The 20684-nt window shown below is 49.1% G+C and overlaps 2 protein-coding genes across 2 annotated transcripts in view; one reads left to right on the top strand and one right to left on the bottom strand.

Annotated features, from left to right (window-relative positions):
• Window positions 1–357: 357 nt before the first annotated feature.
• On the bottom strand, window positions 358–9637 carry VPS26B (VPS26 retromer complex component B). Its single transcript, XM_036397485.2, is given in 7 exon segments — window positions 358–584; window positions 586–603; window positions 1505–1647; window positions 2273–2448; window positions 4072–4236; window positions 5886–6042; window positions 9370–9637. Coding segments are annotated over 7 exon segments (1011 nt in total). The 5' UTR covers window positions 9593–9637; the 3' UTR covers window positions 358–455.
• Window positions 9638–10021: 384 nt separating this feature from the next.
• Window positions 10022–20684, top strand: part of NCAPD3 (non-SMC condensin II complex subunit D3) — a 40124-nt gene continuing 29461 nt past the window's right edge. Inside the window, exons 1-13 of the mRNA XM_036397431.2 lie at window positions 10022–10104; window positions 10854–11008; window positions 11668–11830; window positions 12638–12813; window positions 12901–13074; window positions 13580–13641; window positions 13901–13988; window positions 15774–15907; window positions 16581–16653; window positions 16950–17072; window positions 17216–17468; window positions 18703–18765; window positions 18944–19027. Of these exons, the coding sequence (XP_036253324.1) occupies window positions 10044–10104; window positions 10854–11008; window positions 11668–11830; window positions 12638–12813; window positions 12901–13074; window positions 13580–13641; window positions 13901–13988; window positions 15774–15907; window positions 16581–16653; window positions 16950–17072; window positions 17216–17468; window positions 18703–18765; window positions 18944–19027 (1609 nt within the window). The 5' untranslated portion in view covers window positions 10022–10043. The remainder of the gene's footprint in view (window positions 10105–10853; window positions 11009–11667; window positions 11831–12637; window positions 12814–12900; window positions 13075–13579; window positions 13642–13900; window positions 13989–15773; window positions 15908–16580; window positions 16654–16949; window positions 17073–17215; window positions 17469–18702; window positions 18766–18943; window positions 19028–20684) is intronic.

Raw genomic sequence — 20684 nt, 5'->3', positions numbered from 1 at the left:
CAAAGGGATGACACCACAAGGTTTCCAGCAGGTCACACCAGTCTCTGATCCCTCCTCTAGCTCCTTCTGCTGGGACCTCCATCCAGCTCATCACCAGGCAAGATTTCCAAAAGGCAAGGCAAACATCCATCCTGCACAGCCCCAAAGCACCCTGCACACGGCAGCCTGGGCCTCCCCTCGCTCTCTCCTTCCCCACAGCCCGTGGGAGCTCTCGGGACACAGAGGAGATCAGGAGGAGATCAGGAGCTCGGCCATGGCCTCCAAGCAGCCACGGCCTCCAAGGAATGGATGGACTGGGCAGTGCCACGGCGCCTCCTCTGCAGCTGGCCGAGCCCTCCCGCCCCGTCCCGCCCCGCCAGTCCTCCGAAGGAAGGAAGGAATGCAGTCCAATCCGGGTTTACTCAGTGAGGTCCCTGGTGCCCCGCGGTGCTGGGGGGTCCCGGCGCCCCCCGGCCTCACTGGCGGCCGTTGTTGTCCGCGGGCTGCCCGGGGGCCTTGGCCTCGCCGTGCGAGGAGCTGCCCTCGAAGCGCTGCGATGCGATGGCCGCCTGGTGGGACATGCTCTTCCTCACGATGTCCCCCTTTCCTCCACAGCACCACCTCCTGCAGGGACACAGCAAAGGCTTGTCAGGGCTCCTGAGACCTTCTGCTAGGACCTTCTGCTGAGAGAGACCTTCTGCTGAGACCTTCTGCTAGGACCTTCTGCTGAGAGACACCTTCTCCTAGGACCTTCTACTGAGAGAGACCTTCTGCTGAGATCTCCTGCTAGGACCTTCTGCTGAGAGAGACCTTCTGCTGAGACCTTCTGCTGGGACCTTCTGCTGAGACCCTCTGCTGAGACCCTCTGCTGAGACCCTCTGCTGAGACCCTCTGCTGAGACCCTCTGCTGAGACCCTCTGCTAAGACCTTCTGCTAGGACCCTCTGCTGAGAGAGACCTTCTGCTGAGAGAGACCTTCTGCTGACACCTTCTCCTAGGACCTTCTGCTGAGAGAGACCTTCTGCTGGGACCCTCTGCTGAGAGAGACCCTCTGCTGAGACCCTTCTGCTAGAACCTTCTGCTGGCACCTTCTGCTGAGACCCTTCTGCTGCCCCACCCAGCCCCCCAGGCTGAACCAGGCTCGGTGTCCCACCCACAGCCAGGATCCACCTGGCAGTGCAGCCTGCCTGAAATTCGGGTAGGAAGCTCCTCCCTGGGTCTGGGCACACAGAGGACATCCACAGCACCTCTGTCCTAGTGCCACTGGTAAGGTGAAGCACAGGAGCTCCACCACGGAGCAGAAAAGATATCCCAGGCAGGCACTTTGCAGACTCCTCCTCACCACCACACACACATCTGACCTGCAGGGACATTCTTCTAGATCATCTTTCCATGTGATGAATCCCAAAATGGAATTCTTCTAGACTATCTTTCCACTTGCTGAATCCCAAATTCCCAGCAGGTCCTTGTAAAAGCATCCCATCACCATGCACGGCTCCAAAGAGAACAGCAGCTGTGGTTCTCACCTGCTGTTTGAAGTAGCGCCTCTCCTCCTCATCAATCAGCACCAGGTTGAGGTAATAACGCACAGAGAACTTCTTGTTGATGTCCCTCATGGTTGGAGTCAGCTCATAGCCAGCCAGAAAGAGCCTGATGGGAATGGACTCCCCTGGAAAGGGCACAGAGCTGTCAGCACAGACAGGATGCAGAGAGAAACCAGGAGAGCAGCAGCAAAACACAAACTCACACGGCCACAACCTTTGTCACCGCTTCCACAAGTGGACTAACATGAGCTAGAAGACCTCAACTCCCTCCAGAAACCAGCATGCACGGTCCTCAGCCAGATCCTGCCCTTGCTGACAGCTATTCCAGCTCCACTCTAACAGCACAGGACTCTTTTGGGACCTGCATCAAGACAGCACTGCAGGAAAAAATGAGTAAGGTGACATTTTCTCTAGCAGGTGACTCTGCTGGGCAAAGGAACACTGGCACAGGAGATTGGCACAGAGCAAGAACAACACCACCTCTGCTCTGAGCTGCAGCAATGCCAGCTGCTGGCCCATGCCAACTGTGAATTTATAGCTGGATCTGCCACTGCTCCATCAGAAAGAATTATGATCCTGTCTTAGTCACCCCTCATCACACTGGAGAGGGAAGGGGATCAGATCAATCCCCTGCTCTGAACCCACAACAGTGGAACGGGATGCTGAGCACACAGAACATACTTCAAGAGTCATATTCCCACCCCAAAATCCTCCAGGAGAGCAGTGCTGGGGGTTGCTGTGCCCTCTCACCTCTCACAGGTGCCCCATCCATGATCTCGTACTTGGCTATGGTGTCGTTCTCGTGGTACACGTTGGGCCCCGTGCCCGTTGTCTCCCTCTTGATGATGTCTATCTCCATGTGCTTGATCTTGATCCGCACCAGCAGGAAGTAGATCTTCCCCACAATCACATCCTTTAGATGGTACCTGGCACGAGAGGGGAGGAAACACCAGGATCAAAGCCTGTGCAGCAGAGCAGGGCTCAGGCTGACGTGCAGGAACTTGCTGGGCAGGCACTTTGCTCTCATCCCCAGCAGATGGCAAATCAACCACCCCCACCAGCAACCAGCCCTTTATTTCCACCCTCTGCTCTTTTGGAAACCCACAAGAACATTTAGCACCAGCATATAAATTAAATACTTTGCTTCAGGCTGAATATCTGCAAGAAACCCCTGGAAGAGCAAAGGCTCCAAAATCAGTATTTTACATCAATTAAAACCAACCCAAATCACTGAATCATTTAGGTTGGAAAAGACCTCTGAGATCATTGAGTCCAGCCACCACTTGCAGGGAGATTTGCCAGCACCAGCTGGGAAGGATGCACTAAGGGTAGTTTAAAAGAGCTCTTCCTAACTTCTTTGCTAGAGTTAATTTCTACTCCAGCTGTATTGCCTGGAAAGGAGCAACCATTGCCTTTTGGAGGCACCTGGAAGTACTGATCAGGATACAGGGAGTGGGAAGTTACAGCAAGCATTTCATGCTGTGCTCCAGGCTCAGTGAGCCACAGCCATTGCTTCCCACTCCCTGACCCAGAAATATGAGAAAAGAGAGGAACCCATGGAGCAGGGAGGATCTGAGCTGCCTCCAGCCTGTCTGGAGCACGTGTGAGACATAAACTTTAAGGAACTTAGGGATTTTAGAGGAGCTAAGATTTTAGTTAGAGATAAGCTTTATTGGAGTTAATTAAAATCAACCTTGATGAAGTTAAGAGTTAGCAGTTAACTAATAACTGATTGCTTGGCAACCCAATGTTGGGTTAGCTGGGTTTATAATGAAGAATACAGAAACTGATAAATGGCTTTTAGGAACATAAGACAATTGTGGGACTCCTCTGTTCTGAAACCAACTGAAGATGGGGAATGGGAGTTCTACCAAGGGTTCATTTGTCAGATTTGCATTGAAAAGGCAGCAAGGTCAGAACGAGGAAGACTCCATTTACTTCCTCATTTTGGGACCCCTCCCCATGAAAGGGACCAGTGACCCATTTCAAGGAACAAACTGCACATGCTTAATGGCTTTGGAACTAATTACCATGCTTAATGACTTTTGAACTAATTACCATACAGAGTGGGGAATGGGATGAACCAAAGTTATGAACCTGTATTTGTATTTTGGGTATTCAATACCTGTACAGATAAAAGGGCTCTGTGATCACCTGTAAATTGTGTTGTGTATTGGGAGCTATTCCACAATAAACACACACTTTCTAACTCTAAACTGTCAGAGAGTTTTTGGATATTGGTACTAGATGAATATCCATATTGGGAATGGGATGTACCAAAGTTATGAACATGCATTTGTATTTTGGTATTCAATACTTGTATAGCTAAAAGGGCTCTGTAATCACCTGTAAATTGTGCTGTGTATTTGGGAGCTATCCCACAATAAACAAACACTTTCTAACTCTAAACTGTTCGAGAGTTTTTGTCCGTCACAGTTGATATCAGTACTAGATCAAGATCCATATTTTTTTCAATAAATCACATGAGCATGGAATTCCTTTGAGGAAACCCCAGCAGGTGGGTCCCCAGCTGCTCCTGAGCCACTCACTTGGACTTGTTGTACTCGAACTCGATGTGCAGGCAGTCCTCAATGCCCACTTCCATCTTGATGGAGGAGTTGAGCTCGGGGTAGGTGCTCAGAGTGTGCACAACGATGTCCATCTCCTTCACCACATCGTTCAGCCTGCGGCTCACGGTGGCACGGAGGAAATACCTGCAGGGACAGTTGTCATGGACATAGGTCATGAAAAATCCTTTCCTTAGGATCTTTTCTCCTGAGAAGCTGAGAGGCCTCAGGAACAAAATGTAACCAATGGGTTATCTGCTGCTGTGGAATGCAACAGGTGCATCTGGGATTGGTCTCGTGTGGTTGTTTCTGATTAATGGCCAATCACAGTCCAACTGGCTCGGACTCTCTGGTCAGTCACAAGATTTTATCATTCCATTCCTTTCTTTGCTAGCCTTCTGATGAAATCCTTTCTCTTTCTTTAGTGTGGTTTTAATTTATAATTTTCTTTTAATATAACATATATCATAAAATAATAAATCTTTTCTCTTTCTTTAGTGTGGTTTTAATTTATAATTTTCTTTTAATATAATATATATCATAAAATAATAAATCTTTTCTCTTTCTTTAGTGTAGTTTTAATATATCATTTTCTTTTAATATAACATATATCATAAAATAATAAATCAGCCTTCTGAAACCTGGAGTCAAGATTCTCGTCTCTTCCCTTGTCCTGTGAACACCACCACAGACAGTCCCTTGCCACCAGGGTCACAGCAGGGACAGCCCCAGGGGGGCTTGGGCTGCACTGTCCTTAGGACACAGATCCATGTAAGGAGCTGAAATGCATTTCAATGCAAATCTAAATACAACGTGTGATCAACTCAGCAGATCCACTGAGAAAGTTCCTTTTTCCCACTGAAGCTTGGAGCTTTCTCCTTGGCAAGGTGAGGTGCTCAGCTCAGCTCAGCTCATGCACAGCTGAGAGGAGGGCCAGCATTTCAAGAACACGGAATGGGAAATGTCCAAAGGGATGAAATAAGCAGGAAACCAAAGAATTGCCACAAGGAAGCAGAAGAGCAAGGAAGCTCCTCTTCCCATGTCATTTGCTGTTCCATCGCTCTTTTAGCCCAGGTCTGAACAAAATAAACCCACAGTAAAAGAGCCCCCAGCTCTTTACATGTACCTGCCCCTGGAGCAGCCAACACCCCACACTGGAAAAGGCAGAAGGGAATTTTCAGATTCAGAAGGGAATTTTCAGATGGAAAAGCAGAATCCTCTCAGCTTCCAAGCATTTGTGAGCCTGAGTTACCTAAGCCCCGTTTTGGGGCTCTGAGGAACAGCCTGCACATGTTCAAACCACTGCTCTTTTGCAAGATTACATCAGGCTGCACAGCCACACCTCCCAGTGCACATCTCAGACTTTTCCAACCCCCACTTTGAAGGCAGTGAAAGGATTTTGAGTCGATTGAGTGCCTTGATGTGAAATATCATTTCTAACACATGAACAAGGCACCAGCAAAGCATCTGTTTGCATACAGAGCACAATTAAAGTTGACAAGACTGATTACAGCAAAAATATCCCCACTGGAGACTAAACCAAACAGTTTATTTTGATTTTTTGAATTATCAAATAAATTAGCAAGTATCTGATTCAAAAGGGGCTGATTTCTCTTGTCACTCAAAGGGGAAAAACAAGTTCCATAAAGAGCCTGATGCATGCTTGTAAAATAAAGACCTCAAAGGCAGCCTTTTACAACTCAGGCACTAAAATTAATTTGGAGTTCTGCATCATCAGAGTGAATATCAGCACTCACAGAGAGCAGAACTGGGCTCAGCCAGAGCAGGGGACTCACCTTAGCTTCACATTCTGCCCCGTGTAGGACTCGTAAGGTTTCTCCACATGTGTGAACTCAAAGTCAAACGTTTGTGATTGAGTGAACTCCCCAGGCCGGGCCAGGTCCTTCACCAGGGACACGAACTCGTGGTGGTTCCCTCGGTCATAGTAGAGCTCTAGAAAATGGAAATCCAGGTTAAGCTGAACCCCACATGACACAGGAGATTTTCAGCAACTCTCTTGTCCAGGTCACTCCTTCCTTCAACACCATTCACAGAACCTACCAGGGGAGCTGCACTTGTTCCCTGCTCTCCATCAGAGCCAGGTGCAGGCCACAACTTTCCTCCCTGAAACAGGAAGGAAAAGGTCCACACAATCTCCTTTACTACAATTTAATCAAGAACTTGCCTTGGGGAGGCACGAGTCGCCTATTATCAATATTAAATATTTGTAGCTCATGCAAACCCTTCCAATAATCTTCTGCACTGTATTCCAGGCCAAAGGCATTGCCCCCGTGAGGAAAAGCCACCACTGCTTGTCTGGAAGAGCCAGTGACAGAGCAAAACCAAGGGGACACGATGATTCCAACTGCTCCTGCTTATCCTTGGGCAGCAAAGAGCTGAGCGGCCTTGAGCTGCAGCAGGGAATAAATGACAATGTTGATCCTGCTGCACAACCAGCCTGTGTGTGGGGAGGCAGCTGAACCCTCCAGCCCATGGGTAACACATTCCTGGCCATGTGAGCATGCTGAGGGAAGAGCTCTCACCTCTGGAAGCACTGCTCAAACCAGCTCAAGTGACCAGCACTGCCTCGCTCTTCCCCACAACCCTCCCACATCAGCAGGAAACTACAGCTTTCCTCATTTAATGAAAGCAATCCTCCACACCTCCACTGAGTTTTCAGCCTCAAGACAAAGCAACAAAACCCTTCAATCTCTGCAATTTGCATGAACAGCTTGGGATTACCCAAACCCATCAATGAAACCTGCCCTTCCCAGCCCTGTGTGTGAGCCTGTGCCTACAGCACACCCACACAGCCCTTCTGCAAGGCAAAGCCTTTCTGCTTACATGAGGAAACAAAAACCTAAGTCATCACACAATCACACTCACACAAGCTCAGTGTCAGCACTAAACTGTGCAGAGGAGGCTTCTGAGAGGTATCAGAGGTGCTCAGGAACTGCAGTTCAGCCCTCCTTGAGATGCACAATGAGATTTCAGCTTTTAAGTGATGCCTGTTCCTCACAGCCCTTTGCTCACCTTATCTCTCTAATGGAAATTTTGGCACTAGAGCTCCCCTCACTTACGCACAACAGCAAATGTCACCAAGCCCTTTAGGCTGGGCAGGTGACATAAATAACCCAGCCTCTCTCTGTGCACTGAATTTGTGTGTCCACTGAGAGGAAAGTGCTTGCTGATGTGACAGGGAGAAGCCACGTGCCAAGAGAAAAAAGAGGAACCAGCCACAGAAATGGAGGAATCAGCCCAGACCATCGTGACACACAATGCAGAAGGCACAAATCAAAAAAGCAAGGGGAGGCAGATGTCAGTGCACTGAGTTCTGTGCTACCTCAGAAGGTCATGTTTGGCACCCTGCAGCCTTTAGCAGAGTGATGTTTCCCACACTCCAGCCTGTCAAACAGGTATAAGCTGTAATTTCAGGTTTTCAGAGCTATAAGGTTTCCAGACTTCCAGAGAAAATAACCTGCCAACATTTCAGTGGCTTGCTCAGGCCACAGCCACCAGAGGTGAAACCATCTGGAATGGGTTCTGGGCTGACTTGAGAGCAGGCAGGACCCAGCACTCACAGTCTGGCCTCCAGTACCTGCTCTGGAGCATCTTCCCTGCAAAACATCCCTCCTTCACATCCCAGTCCCCCTGCCTGTTAAACTGCCTCACCTCCACGCTGACCTCATGGCAGCAAGAAGTCAGAATACAAGATGGAAAGCATTGAGAAGTGCAATTAGTGGAACAAACTTCAGTGATTTATCAAAAAGGCCTGAGGGGCATAAGGACTGACGTGCAGCCACAGCAGCTGTAACACACCCTGCTTGGGCAATAATGTGCATACAAAGCAGTAATTCCAGGCAGGCATGGCTCAAAAGTCTTCCAGAACAGGGAATGAGTTGCAGGCAAGGCAGCACAGCAGAGACAGTGGAGCAGGAAGCAAAGTTCATGCTTAATTTCCACTGGGAACCGTATCAATAGGAGCTCATACCCTGGCTCCTGGTGAACAGCCTCACCTACACTCCATCATTTACAAATCATCATCCCTTCCCTTCCAAAATCCAGAGTCAGGCACAAGCAAAGCCAATAAAACTCAAACAGCAGCATGGGGCTGGGTGGGAAATCTCCTGCTCATGTTCCCTCACCACACAATTTGCAATGCAAAGGCTGCAGGCCCTTGGCTCCAGCAGTGATTTTGGGGTTTAGAGCCAAGCACAGAGAGCCACAGATGTGAGGCCTCGCATGCAGCCACGGGAAGGAACATCCTGAACTTATTTCGGCTTGTGGGGCTCAAGGCATATCTGTGGAGCAGGGACAGCTCCACTCCAATGAGGAGTGGGTGTGGCAGCTGCCTTTCCCCTTCGAAAGCAGGAAATATTAAACCTGAATTGCTTACACGCACAGATAACCACAAGTTTTGAACAACTTGAAGTCACCCAACCAACCGTGCAGGGGTGTGTGGAGGAGAAGGTGGGATCAGCCAAGGTGAGCCTGCAAGCCTCAGGAAAGGGGATCCACGCAGGTTAAAGGGATGTAAGGACAAAACCCACCCCATCAGCACCCTCAGCATCAGCAGGCACACGAGGGAAGTGGGCAGGTAGCTCCTGGAGCAGGAACAGCCAGCCTGGGCAGCAGGTCTGGGCTGACCTGCAGCTGCAGGACAGAACCAAAGCGCGCCCAGCTCGGAGCTGAAACCAGTGACCGAGCAGAAGAGAGAAATTAGGACAGGAGAACAATGACCTGGAAAAGGACTGGAATGCCCTTCCTTCTGCCAGGGCTCAAGCCTGGAGAACAGGCCAGGCTGCCCAGCTCGGAGGGTGGAATAATGTCCAGCAGCCGTGGGAATGCTGCGTGCAGCCAGGAGCGAGAGGAACCTGCTCAACACCAGCAGGATCTCAGTGCCATGGGCACAGCAATACCCCCAGTACCAGTGGGATCCCAGTGCCATGGGCAGAGCAATACCCCCAGTACCAGTGGCACCCCAGTGCCATGGGCACAGCAATGCCCCCAGAGCCCCGGTACCAGTGGGTTACCATGGGATGCAGTGATGCTCCCTGGACACTCAGCACCAGCAATTCTCTCTGGATCCCTGGCACCCGCAGGGATCTCAGTACCATGGGGTCCAGCACTGCTCCCCAGACCCTTGGCACCTGTGGGATGCAGTGATCCCCCCCGGACCCCGGCAGCAGCGGGATCCATCCCCGTGCGGTGCAGCGCTGCTCCCGGCACCCACGAGGGCCATCAGGAAGGGAGCCCGGGCCCGCAGGCCGCCCCGCTCACCGATCTGCCCGATGAACTCCACTTTGATGCCCTGGTGCTCCAGCCGCTTGTTGGGGTTCTTGAGGGTGAGGACCACCCTGCCCGACACGGTCTCGCCGTCATAGAAGAGGAAGTATTTCTCCTTCTTGCCTTCCTCCGTCTTGTGCTCCACCCGCCGCCGGCTCTCGGCGTCGCTCAGCACCAGCTCCAGCTCCGGGCTCTGCCCGAACCCGAAGAAGCTCATGGTCCCGGGATGCGGCGCGGGCCGGCGCGGCCGGACCCCGCGGCCCCGCTGGCGGATCGCGGCCGGGGCGGGGCTGCGCGGGGCGGCGGCGGCGACGCCGGGGAAGGAGCCGGGGCGGCGGCGGCAGCAGCGGCGGCGGCGGCGCGGGGGGGCCGCAATGCGGCAGCGCTGCCGGGGCGGCGGCGGCGGGACCCGCGCACCGCGCACCGCGCACCGCGCACCGCGCACCGCGCACCGCGCACCGCGCACCGCGCACCGCGCACCGCGCACCGCGCACCGCGCACCGCGCACCGCGCACCGCGCACCGCGCACCGCGCACCGCGCAGCTCCGCCCCGGCCCGGCCCGGCCGCGCCCGCCCCGCTCCTTCCGGGGCAGCGGCGCCCGCCGCGATTGGCCCGCGCCGCCCCGCGCTCGCCATTGGCGCGTTCGAAGGCGGGCGGCGGCGGCGCGATGGCGGCGGAGCGGCTGCGGAGCGCGCTCGGCGGGTGGCGGCTGCCGGAGCTGGCTGCAGGTGCGGGCCGGGAGCGGGATCGGGATCGGGATTGGGATTGGAATTAGGATTAGGATTAGGATCGGGATCGGGGCCGGGGTTAGGACCGGGGCCGGGGCCAGTTTCTCGACCTCTTTTCCGGTCTAGGTCGCTCTGTCTCTCGGTCTCTCTGTTTCCCGGTCCCGCTCTCTGTCCCAGTCTCTCTGGGTCTGTTCTGGTCTCGGTTTCGGTCCCGGTCCAGGTCTCTGTCCCGTTCTGTCTCTCTGTCCCGTTCTGTCTCTCTGTCCCGCTGTCCGTCTCTGTCCCGTTCTGTCTCTCTGTTCCGCTGTCCATCTCGGTATCGGTTTCTGTTCCCTCTCCCGGTCCTGTCTCTGTTTCCGTCCGGGTCTCTGTCCCGGTCCCAATCTTGGTGTCAGTCTATGTCCCGGTCTCTCTGTCTCGGTGCCGGTCTCTGTCGCTCTCCCGTTCTGTCTCTGTCGCTCTCCCGTTCTGTCTCTTTGTCCCGGTCCCGGTGTCAGTCCCGGTCCCCCGGTCTCGGTCCCGGTTCCGGTGGCTCTCCCCGGTCACGGGGGTGCGGCTGAACCCAGGTATTGGGAGGCTCCTGGCACTGACAGCGTTGCCCTCAGCCCGCCCGTGTCCCGCTGGATTTTGGGCAGTCCATGCTTATTTTGGAGCCTTATTTTGGGTGAAACGCGTTTCGGAGAAATCTCACCCCTGGCACTTATAAACACTTTTTTTTTGGTTTTTTTTATTTTTTTTATTTCTCTCAGTGTGGGTGGACACGGTGTGGGATCTGGATTTCACGGAGACCGAGCCTCTGGATCGCTGGATAGCGGAGGAGATCACGGCCGAGGGGCTCGACACCTTCACCCGCCTGTACAGCGCTCTGGCGCCCTTTGCTGCCGGGGACCAGGAGAGCAGAGAGGTGACATCCCCTGAGCACAGCCAGCCGCTCTCACTTTCTCTCTTTCACATCCGTCTTGCCTTGAAATTGGCAAAATATTCAAAAACTACTCAAACAATTCTTGCTCTGTGTGCTGGAATGCTTCAGAAGGAAGTTATTCCCAAATTTTAATAATAGAACTCAGTATTAAATCATTATACTATATTATATTATACTATATTATATTATACTATACTATATTATACTATATTACATTACATTATACTATATTATATTACATTATATCATATCATTATATATATCATATACATTATATATTATATACATTATGTATATTATGTATATTATATACATTATATATATTACTATATATTATTATATTCTATATATTATATTTAGTATACATTGTGTTATTATAATTATTGATAATAAATATATTTTAACAATTATTAATGTTAATTTATTAATTTAATTATTAATATATTATAAATATTAGTATAATTAAAATACTATAGATATTAATAATTACAGTAATAAAATAATTACAATAATAAAACACTTTTAAAAGCAGATAACACATAGGGAGTTGGTCATGGTGGCACCTGTTAAAATCTGAATAATGGCTAGTTTTGGACATCCATGTTGTTATGGGATTCCTGACTATACCTGTTTTGCCTCAGAATGTCTGGACCTTGTTTGCTGGGAGCAGCCTGTCCCACCAGGCCCTGGTGGCCGTGCTGCATCACTTTGTGCACGTGGGCCAGCACAAAAGAGCCAACACACAGCAGAGGGTCTTTGCTCTGCACTCAGCTGGGCTCTACCTGCTGCTGCTGGAGATCCCAGGTGAGCCCTGAAATGTTCCTCTTCATGCCCGGGGACAGCACAGGTCAGGCAGGGTCGGGTTTGTCACAATTCCAGGTGGAACAAGTGGCGATGTTGGCTTGGTGGCCCTGAAATCCTCAGGGGTTTCACGAGCTGAGCGTGGTGTGAGTGCTGAGCAGTGTCACTGGACCCCTGCCGCAGAGGTGTTTGGTGGCCCCAGAGCGGGTCTGTGTCCTGTGACAAGGTGGCAAAGGAGAGTGCACAGAGCTGGAACCACACAGGTCCCTCTGCTTTGACAGTCAAGGCAGGAGCTTATTCCTGTTCCTGTAAGCAGGGAGCATTTCACTGTGCAGCACATCTGGATGGGTTTGATTGTGCAAGCAGAAATGTCAGTTTAGAATGACCAGCAGCTGAGTGTTTCCAGCAGGTTTGTTCACAGCTGGATCCCTTTGCATTCCAGCATGCCCTGAGGTTTTGCTGATGTCCAGGGTGCAGCTGAGATGGAAGGGGTCATTCAGCTGGTGGTGCTCCTGGAATGTGTCACTGCTGATGATGAATCAGCCTGGTGCACTTCAGGCAGCTCTTTGTTCTTCTCTTGAACGTTTTTAGGCTCTGGGGCACCTGTGGAGAGATCATAGAACCACAAACTGATTTGGGCTGGGAGGAACCTTAAAGCTCATGTCATTCCATGGGCAGGGACACTTTCACTAGACCAGGTTGCTCCAGCCTGGCACTGAGCACTTCCAGGGGTGGGACATGATGCTCAGGTGGTTTGATGTTCTCTGTATCTTGCCTGGAAGAGGACTGATGTTTGTCTTTTCTGGGCAGGCAGCATAGCCAACCAGGTGTTCCACCAAGTGATGTTTGACAAATGCCTTCACACCCTGACAAAATGCTGGCCTCAAGAGATGAAGAAAAGGAAGAAGGCACAGTCTCAAAGCTCTCAGCCCAATGCCAGAAGGAACAGAAAGAAAGGGAAACCATGCAGGAATGACAGCTCCGGTGTAAGATATTTGTGCAATTTCTTCAGATACAAATCCCTAGTTATAAGCAAATTGTTGGCAAGCTGTTTCTCTTTTCTGCCAATACAGATGGAAGAGATGTTGGAAGAGGAGAAAGAAGAGGATGATGAGAATGTTTACTTCTCAACAGAAGATCTTCTCCAAGTCCGCAACGCCATCTTCCTTCTCTTGAAAAACTTCCTGAGGCTTCTGCCCAAGTTCTCCCTGAAAGAAAAGCCTCAGTGCATGCAGAACTGTGTGCAGGTAAGAAAGATCCAGCTTGATGAGCCTTCTGTCCCCTAACCCAGACTTTTTGGGGATGCAGAGCACTCCACATGGAGGAGGTGGCAGCCCTGCCTTCCATCACCTGGTCCCTGATGGGAACTGGGGAGATGTGGGAGCAGGGTGCCTGCCCTGTGTCTGCCTCTCCTACTGAACACTTGCAGGTGTTTTGTTCCTGGAATCAGAAGAGTTTGGGTTGGAAGGGACCTTAAATCTCGTCTTGTTCCACACCCTGCCATGGCAGGGACACCTTCCACTGTCCAAGGCTGCTCCAAGCCCTTGTCCAGCCTGGGCCTGGGCACTGCCAGGGATGCAGGGGCAGCCCCCACTTGTTCCTGGGGGGAGATTCTGGGCTTTGGGCTCTGCTTTTGTTCTGTTCAAGGGAGGTGTTTGAAAGTTAAACCCAGTGGTGTGACCCCAGACATCCAGAGCCCTGCACAGCCTCCCCTCAGGGCACTGAGCTCAGCTTGGCTCTCTTCCCTTGCAGATCTTTGTTGAGATGACCAGCTTTGAGGCAGTGCTCCACGAGTTCGAGTTTTCAGCAGCCATGTAAGCAAAAAATTCTTAATAATTCTTAGTGTTTATAAAATGGTCTGAACAAGTAAAGCCATCAGTGCTTGTGTTATTGTCCAGTTTGTATAAAAATGAAAGTGACAAATTCTCTTATAAAAATAATTGGAATGTGTTCCATGTGCTGACCGCAAAGAGCATCTTGTGAATATTGAATGTTTCACAGTCAAAGAGCTCTTTTAATAGTCACATTTACTCTGATGAGAGGTGAAGACATCTCTTTGCTTTCTTTCCTTAGGGATGTTAATAAAGCCAAGTACATTCCTGAGCTGGCCTATTACGGACTTCACTTACTGTGCTCCCCTCTCCATGGCACAGAGGATAAGGTACAAGTTAAACAGAATCTTTAACATCCTCACAGCAGCATGGAAAAGGAGTGGTTGCTTCTTTCCTTCTCAGCATGTCCTTTTTGCTTGGATGGTTTTTACTTTTCACTTCAGTTTCCCTCTTTGTGCCATCTTTGCTGGGTCAGAGCAAAGATGGTTTTTCCCACCCCAGTCCTTATGTGCTGCTGCACTTGTGTGCAGTGAATTCTGTGCTCTGCTGACTCTTATGGCAAATGAATTGAAAACAAAGGAGATCTGCAGTGACACTGGGTCTCTGAACCTTAAAGAAGAGAGTTCCAGGTGGCTGCCTTTGCCTGGAATGTTGTGATTCCCTGCTAGATGGAGCTGCAGCACCGCCTGGCAGCGTGTGAGGGGCTGGGCTGTGCAGAGCTCTGTGCCCTCAGTGAGGCTGAGCAGGGCTGGTTCTTCTTCACAGAACACTCTGGGATCGTGGAGCAGCCAGTTCTGCCAGAAATTCCCATCTGTATTTGTTTAAATTGGCAAGCAGAGCAGGGCATCTCCCACTTACCTGAGTGCTGCTGCTCTGCATGGGCTGCTGAAGGTTGGGTGTGCCCAGGCTGTGTCTGGGAGTCTGTGTGCCCCCCTGGGCTGGTTCTGAGCCTGCAGGCTGGGGATCAGCAGCTGTCTAGTCAGGAAAGCCTGGAGAGCACACCAGCCTGGTTATTCCTGAGTGCCAGCCCAGCTGCAGCAGCCTGTGTGTTTCTGCCTCCTTGGTTTCTCAGTGCAGCATGAGCTTTGCAGAGCTGTTGGCGTTTGTGGTGACAGCAAGGTGTAGCCACTCTCCTTCCCAGACCTGCCTCATCTTCCCTGCCTCTCCTGCTTGCTCAGGGAATGTCAGGATCATGAGGAAAGCTGTGGTCCCAAAAACATTCAAGGGAGACAACTCCAAGCGTTCAAGTACAAAACACGCATTTAGCTTAAGACATCTCCTGTGCAAAACCCAGCGAGTTTCCTCAAACTCCAAATGTTTCTGGCAGAAAAAGAAAATCCACAGGGGACTTTGGAGGGAGCACTTTGCCCTGTTTGGAGGGCAGCTGTTAATGCTTTCAGAAAGCCCTTCTGAGACCTTGCTGAGCTTGCATGAGAACATCACAGCCAGGAAAAGTGTTGTGTGTATTTAGAAAGTGTCCTCGTGGAATTTCTCTGCTAGGAGTCATGCTTTAACCTGTGCTGCTGTTTGGTTCTAAGCTTGATTCAGAATTATTTCATGACCCTGGGGTGCCCATCCATGGAACAGAGCCTGCCAGTCACCTCTTCTTTGCAGACCCTTCATTGTGTGTTCCAGCGACTCCTCAGTGTTGTTCTGGTTTCATGCTTTATTATTATATTTACATTTATTATATAATTATATTATAGATTATTATTTATTAGATATATTATATGATTATATTATATTTATTCATGCATTAACCTGTGCTACTGTTTGGTTCTAAGCTTGATTCAGAATTATTTAGCTTGAGTCAGAATTATTTCATGACCCTGGAGTGCCCATCCATGGAACAGAGCCTGCCAATAGCCCCTTCTTTGCAGACCCTTCAGTGTGTGTTTCTCTGCAGACCCTTCAGTGTGTGTTTCTCTGCAGACCCTTCAATGTCTGTTTCTTTGCAGACCCTTCAATCTGTGTTTCTCTGCAGACCCTTCAGTGTGTGTTTCTCTGCAGGCCCTTCAGTGTGTGTTTCTCTGCAGACCCTTCAGTGTGTGTTTCTCTGCAGACCCTTCAGTGTGTGTTTCTCTGCAGACCCTTCAGTGTGTGTTTCTTTGCAGACCCTTCGATGTGTGTTCCAGCGACTCCTCAGTGTTGTTCTGATGGTGGAGAGCAGTGGGGGCTCCAGGTGTGAGGCCCTTCCCATCACATCAGCTGTGACCAGCGCCAGGAACCAGGCTGTGAAATTCATCAGGTGACATTCAGAGCTCTGAGCATGGCTGCTCCTTTCTTCTGGCATGCCTTTGCTTTGCTGTCGAGGTGATAAAGGGATGAGACAAACTGGCACTGGCTTTGAAGTTGTTTGTGCAAATGAGGCTTAATTAAAATGTCTGGAATGGGAATTTACCCAGCTTGCTGGCAGAGGGGGAAGAAGGTGCTGTGGAAAGGACCCATTTTCTGTATTTTGCTTTGTGTCAGTTTTTCAAGTCCTGTGTTCAACTACAGAGAATTGTGAAGGAAATGAAAGATTAACATCGAGCTCGTTCCTCTGTAGTTGTTGCTCTCTCCTGCTTAATGATGTGTTTTGCCTGTGTTTATCCCCCCTTTTGGGGATCCATGTTGTTGGAAGTGTAGTTTGTGCAGAGATCCCCAGACAACATATAAAAGTAGATTAAGAACAAAGAAGCTTTTCATGTTACCCTTCTACTTGTTAGAAAAGTATGGGAAGAAATTATTTTGTGCCTGCAAAGCCTGGTTAACGTGGGAAGCAAGGATGGTTCTCTGCTCATATCCTGCTGCACTCATGATTCCAGAGTCATGGCCACTTTTCCTGACTTTTCAAATGCATTCCAAAAGGAATGTCCTTGACTTTTCCTCTGCTATAAACCAGCTTTGTTAAAATCTGCTTATGTCTTTCCCCTCTGCAGTTCTCTGGTGGATGAGCTGAAAGAAGCTGTTTATCCTGTTCTGCGAATCTTGCTCCAACATATCTGTACCAAGGTATGCCAAGCTCTGCTACTTCTGGGGCTGGAGAACTCGTGTGGATACATTGGAACATCATTAATAGTTTAGGAAATTTGTTTTCACAATCTTTTCTAAGCAATGAAAACGTGTGATGGTGAAGTAGTGACTGAGGGAGCTGTGATGATTCTCACTGTTGTTGAATGTGAATATATCAGCTCATTAAATAAAAAACCACTTCTCTTAAGCCCTGAAATGCCTTTCTGGCATCCAGAGCAGTGAAGTATCACAGGATGCCCTTGTGTCTTTCAGGTTTTAATTAAATTTTCTCTCAGGTCCCAGACAAGGCTGATTATCGCACCTACGCTGCCCAGGCCCTGGTGACCCTGCTGGACAAACTCCCCTGTGCAGAGTTTGCTGAATTCATTGCTTGGCTTTATAAATACTCACTCACCAAAGTAAGTGCATTTCCTTGATGCTTTGCAGATGAAGGGTTCAATCTCAGCACTGAATAGCTCTGTCACTGCTGGTACCCAGAGGCAAGAAAACTCCGTGTTCACTTCCATTAACAGAGCGCCTCGTGTGCTTTTTCTTCCTGCAGGTTTCCTACAGAGTGTTTGCTCTTGATGTAGCCTTGGCTTTGTTGGAGCTGCCAGAGAGGAGCCCAGGCAGCTCCTTGTCCCAGGATCAGCAGAGTTTGCTAAAGCACAAGTTTTTAGTGCAGGTCATGGTGTTTGGCCGGTGCTCAGACAAAGCCCCCATGGTCCGGAGCAAAGCTCTCAGCAGCTTCGCCCATTGTCTCGAGATGAAAGCTGCTGCTGCCTTGGAGAGCATTCAGGACTTACTACAGAGCTGTGAGTACTGTGGGCACATGAGGTAATGAAAATCATTCTTGAACTTTCAAGGGGATAATTGCTGGGAGGTAGGAGTTGTCAGGAACTTAAAAACTGGCACGCAGAGTCCTTACGTGCTGTGCCATAATGAGCAGTAATTCATGAGCTGTTGGGAAGGATGAAAGTTTGACAAGAAAGTCTCACATATATGTGTGTTTAGCAGAAAGATTTTTAAATGTAGAGTCTGATGAAGAAATAGAGATGGAAGTAAGTTTTTATATAGAAGAAAAGAATTGCTGAGCCAGTCTCGCTGGATAACCAAGGAGGCAAAGGGTGTGTTGGTTAGAAGGGGTTTGTATGGCTTAGAGAATAGGATAAACCCACCTCAAACAAGAAGATGTTTTTACTAAGCAGAAAGATGGCACAGGAGAACAGCCTGCTGATGTTGCAAGTAGAAAAAAGGTCTCAGAATTTTCCACTGCAAGAAAACTGAAAAACAACTTCTAGCTTAAACTGTAATGTACTGACTGTGAGTGATTGGAGAACAGTAACATGAATATGGTAATTATAGTAGTTATGATAGGCTGTAGATAATAGTTAGGGTATAGATTGGTTCTACTGTATTAAGAATCTAAGCAAAGAAAAGTATAAAATGCATTGGAACCAAAAGAAAAGGATAGAATGCAATGTAACCAAAACCAAAGGGCTCCAGGCCTGCCTGCAGCTGGAGCTGACAGCTGTAGACACAGCTCTGTCACCCACGACCCTGGACTGCTGCAATGTCTTAAATAGAATAAACTGCATTTTGGATACAATAAACTGCATTTTGGAGAGCTGCCTGGAGTCCCACATCCCTCATTTAAGCTCTTACAATGAGCCTTGTTCCTTATGAAGCCTTATATTTGGAAGGGATTTATTCTCCTGTATCAGTTCTAAAGAGATTCCTCTGTGAGGCCCCTTTGAAGGATGTTTGCAGACAACCAAAATTGCTCATTGGGAAAAAAAAAAAAAGCAGTTCATTCTTGCCTGACAGCTGATTAAATCTTGAGTTGCCTTTTGCTTCTGCTAAGTTGTTCTGTTCGTGACTGGCATTCCGAGCTCCCTCAGGTGTGCTGAAGGCCAGATGGCACAATTCAGAGCCTGCACACAGCATCCCACAGCTGGATTGCTCGCCCAAAAAGAATTTGGAATGGCAGGGATATCCAGAATTCAAATACTTGGTTTGATTTCCTTTTTTATTTCTCTTTTTTGGCAGCCTCTGTCCGCACAGTGTTGGAAGCAAACACAAACACTGCGAGCGTGACAGTCAGTGCAGAAGGTATAGAGTCATTCTTTTCCAGTAAGTCTCAGGCTTTTCTTGGCATGCCATTTCCTAAAAAACACACAAATCTGTTAAACCTAGGGCATGCATGAGGCTCTCTGTTTAACACTGAACCATCTTCTTGCCAGGTGAATATATGCTTTTATTATTCCTCAGCTTTTATCTTTTCTTTCAGCTGTGTCCAACCATCCACTGAGGACCTTCCCAACTTCCAGAACTGTGGAGCTGACAGACAGCAGTGACAGTGCTGGGCCTGATGGTATGTCAGAATTAAAGCAGCCTTTCCAGATAAGCATTCAAAGCCTTAATTGAAATCAGACTTTCTGAATTGTATTCATTGTCCATTTCTCAAAGGAAGTGGAGAGATCTGTTACAAAACACTTAAGGGTGATGAAGGGGGTGGAATTGCCAGCCATAAAGTAACACTATTTCCACTCAAGTCTGAAAAATACATTTAATCCTGAAATGCAGATGTCTGTTGGTACTAATGTGGTGGCAACCCTTGTTGAGAAGCAGGTAATTTATTCTTCTCAAATTGTAATTTATGTGGAATAAAACACTTGTAGCTCCATGAATTTCAGGGTAATTAAATCTCTTGCTCCAATGCACAAAGAACTGATCTGTTTTGCTGTGTAAAGCACAGCACCTTTCTGTTCTGGAGGCAAGGATCTGTTTCTCTGCAGCATCAGGTTGAAAGCTGAAAGCAGAGTGTCACACAAAATGTCCTGATGCAGCATGGCAAGCTGCCTCTAATGTGTTGATAGCATGAAATCACCGTGCAAGTTGGCTTTTGTGGCCAGGATGTTCCTCCTTTAAACCTCTCCCTTTCTTTTCCTCTTGTGTGGAAAAGCTTTTCTTGCTAACCTTTCAACCCCTGCCAGGATCTGCACTCTCAGTTCTTGCTGTTCACCTCCCTTGAACTGCTGACAGTTTCAATTCTCTGCTTGCCTCACATCCTGCAGTGCTGCCTTTGTTCCACGCTGCTCCTCACATGGGATCTCCCTCCCTATCTCCAGGAGCCAGGCTCCAATCTCCCCCCATTGAAAGCTCCTTTTTTTTTTTCAAACACACTCTGCTGATAAATTTCCTTAATCTGCTCCCTCAGACAGAAAAGTCCTCCAGGCCACTCAAGGTATTGTGAATTCCCTGTTTAGTTGCAGGCTCCTCGTGCCAGAGGATGCCTGGGTTTGTCTCTGATACCCAGCTGAGCACACTCTTGGCACTTGGCAAAACAAATTAAGAAAAGGCTGGAATGAAAAAAGACTGTCTGGAGCTCCAGAGGATTCTGGAATCCAGGGCTCTCCGAGGCAGTCAAGGTGCATTAGCAAAGCTGTCTGGCCCATGCCTGTGCTTGGCTTGTGCCTGTGCTAATTTTGCTCTCCTCTGAAGACCAAACAGCTCATTTCTCTTAGAAAAGAAACAAATCTCAGCCAGGGATAGTCAGAACATGCTCAGTGCTCAAGGGCAGAGATCAGAAGGGTGGGGATAACCTGCAAGGTGAGGTGTGCACTGCAGAATTCCCCCTGCACACCAGCATCAAACATTCCCTTCCCTTGGGAGTTCCCAGCCCTTTAGAACTTGGGATTTTTGGTTGTTTTGTTGTTTGTTCCCCCCCTCTTTTCTACATCAGAAAGATCAATGTCAAAGTGTGATTATTTGGTCACCTTCACAAGACTGGACTATTTTAGTGGCAAAATCTTGCAGTAGGAAGGTTCTGTGCTCTTCCTGTGCAGCTGCTCTTGGGAGGAGGATGGAAACTGCACTTAGCTGCCCATTAAGAAAGCCCAGATCAAAGTCCCTTTGCTTCCTTTTGGTAAAAATGTATTTTTAAGCTAGTTTTGCTTAGTTCCCTGTGACTAATCCTGTTTTTAATGGCAACAGGATGGATGTCCATGTGAATCTCTAAGTAACAGATC

This window comes from Molothrus ater, chromosome 22 (assembly GCF_012460135.2).
Source record: "Molothrus ater isolate BHLD 08-10-18 breed brown headed cowbird chromosome 22, BPBGC_Mater_1.1, whole genome shotgun sequence".
In the NCBI taxonomy this organism is placed as follows: Eukaryota; Metazoa; Chordata; class Aves; order Passeriformes; family Icteridae; genus Molothrus; species Molothrus ater.
This window is presented reverse-complemented; position numbering and strand designations above follow the sequence as displayed.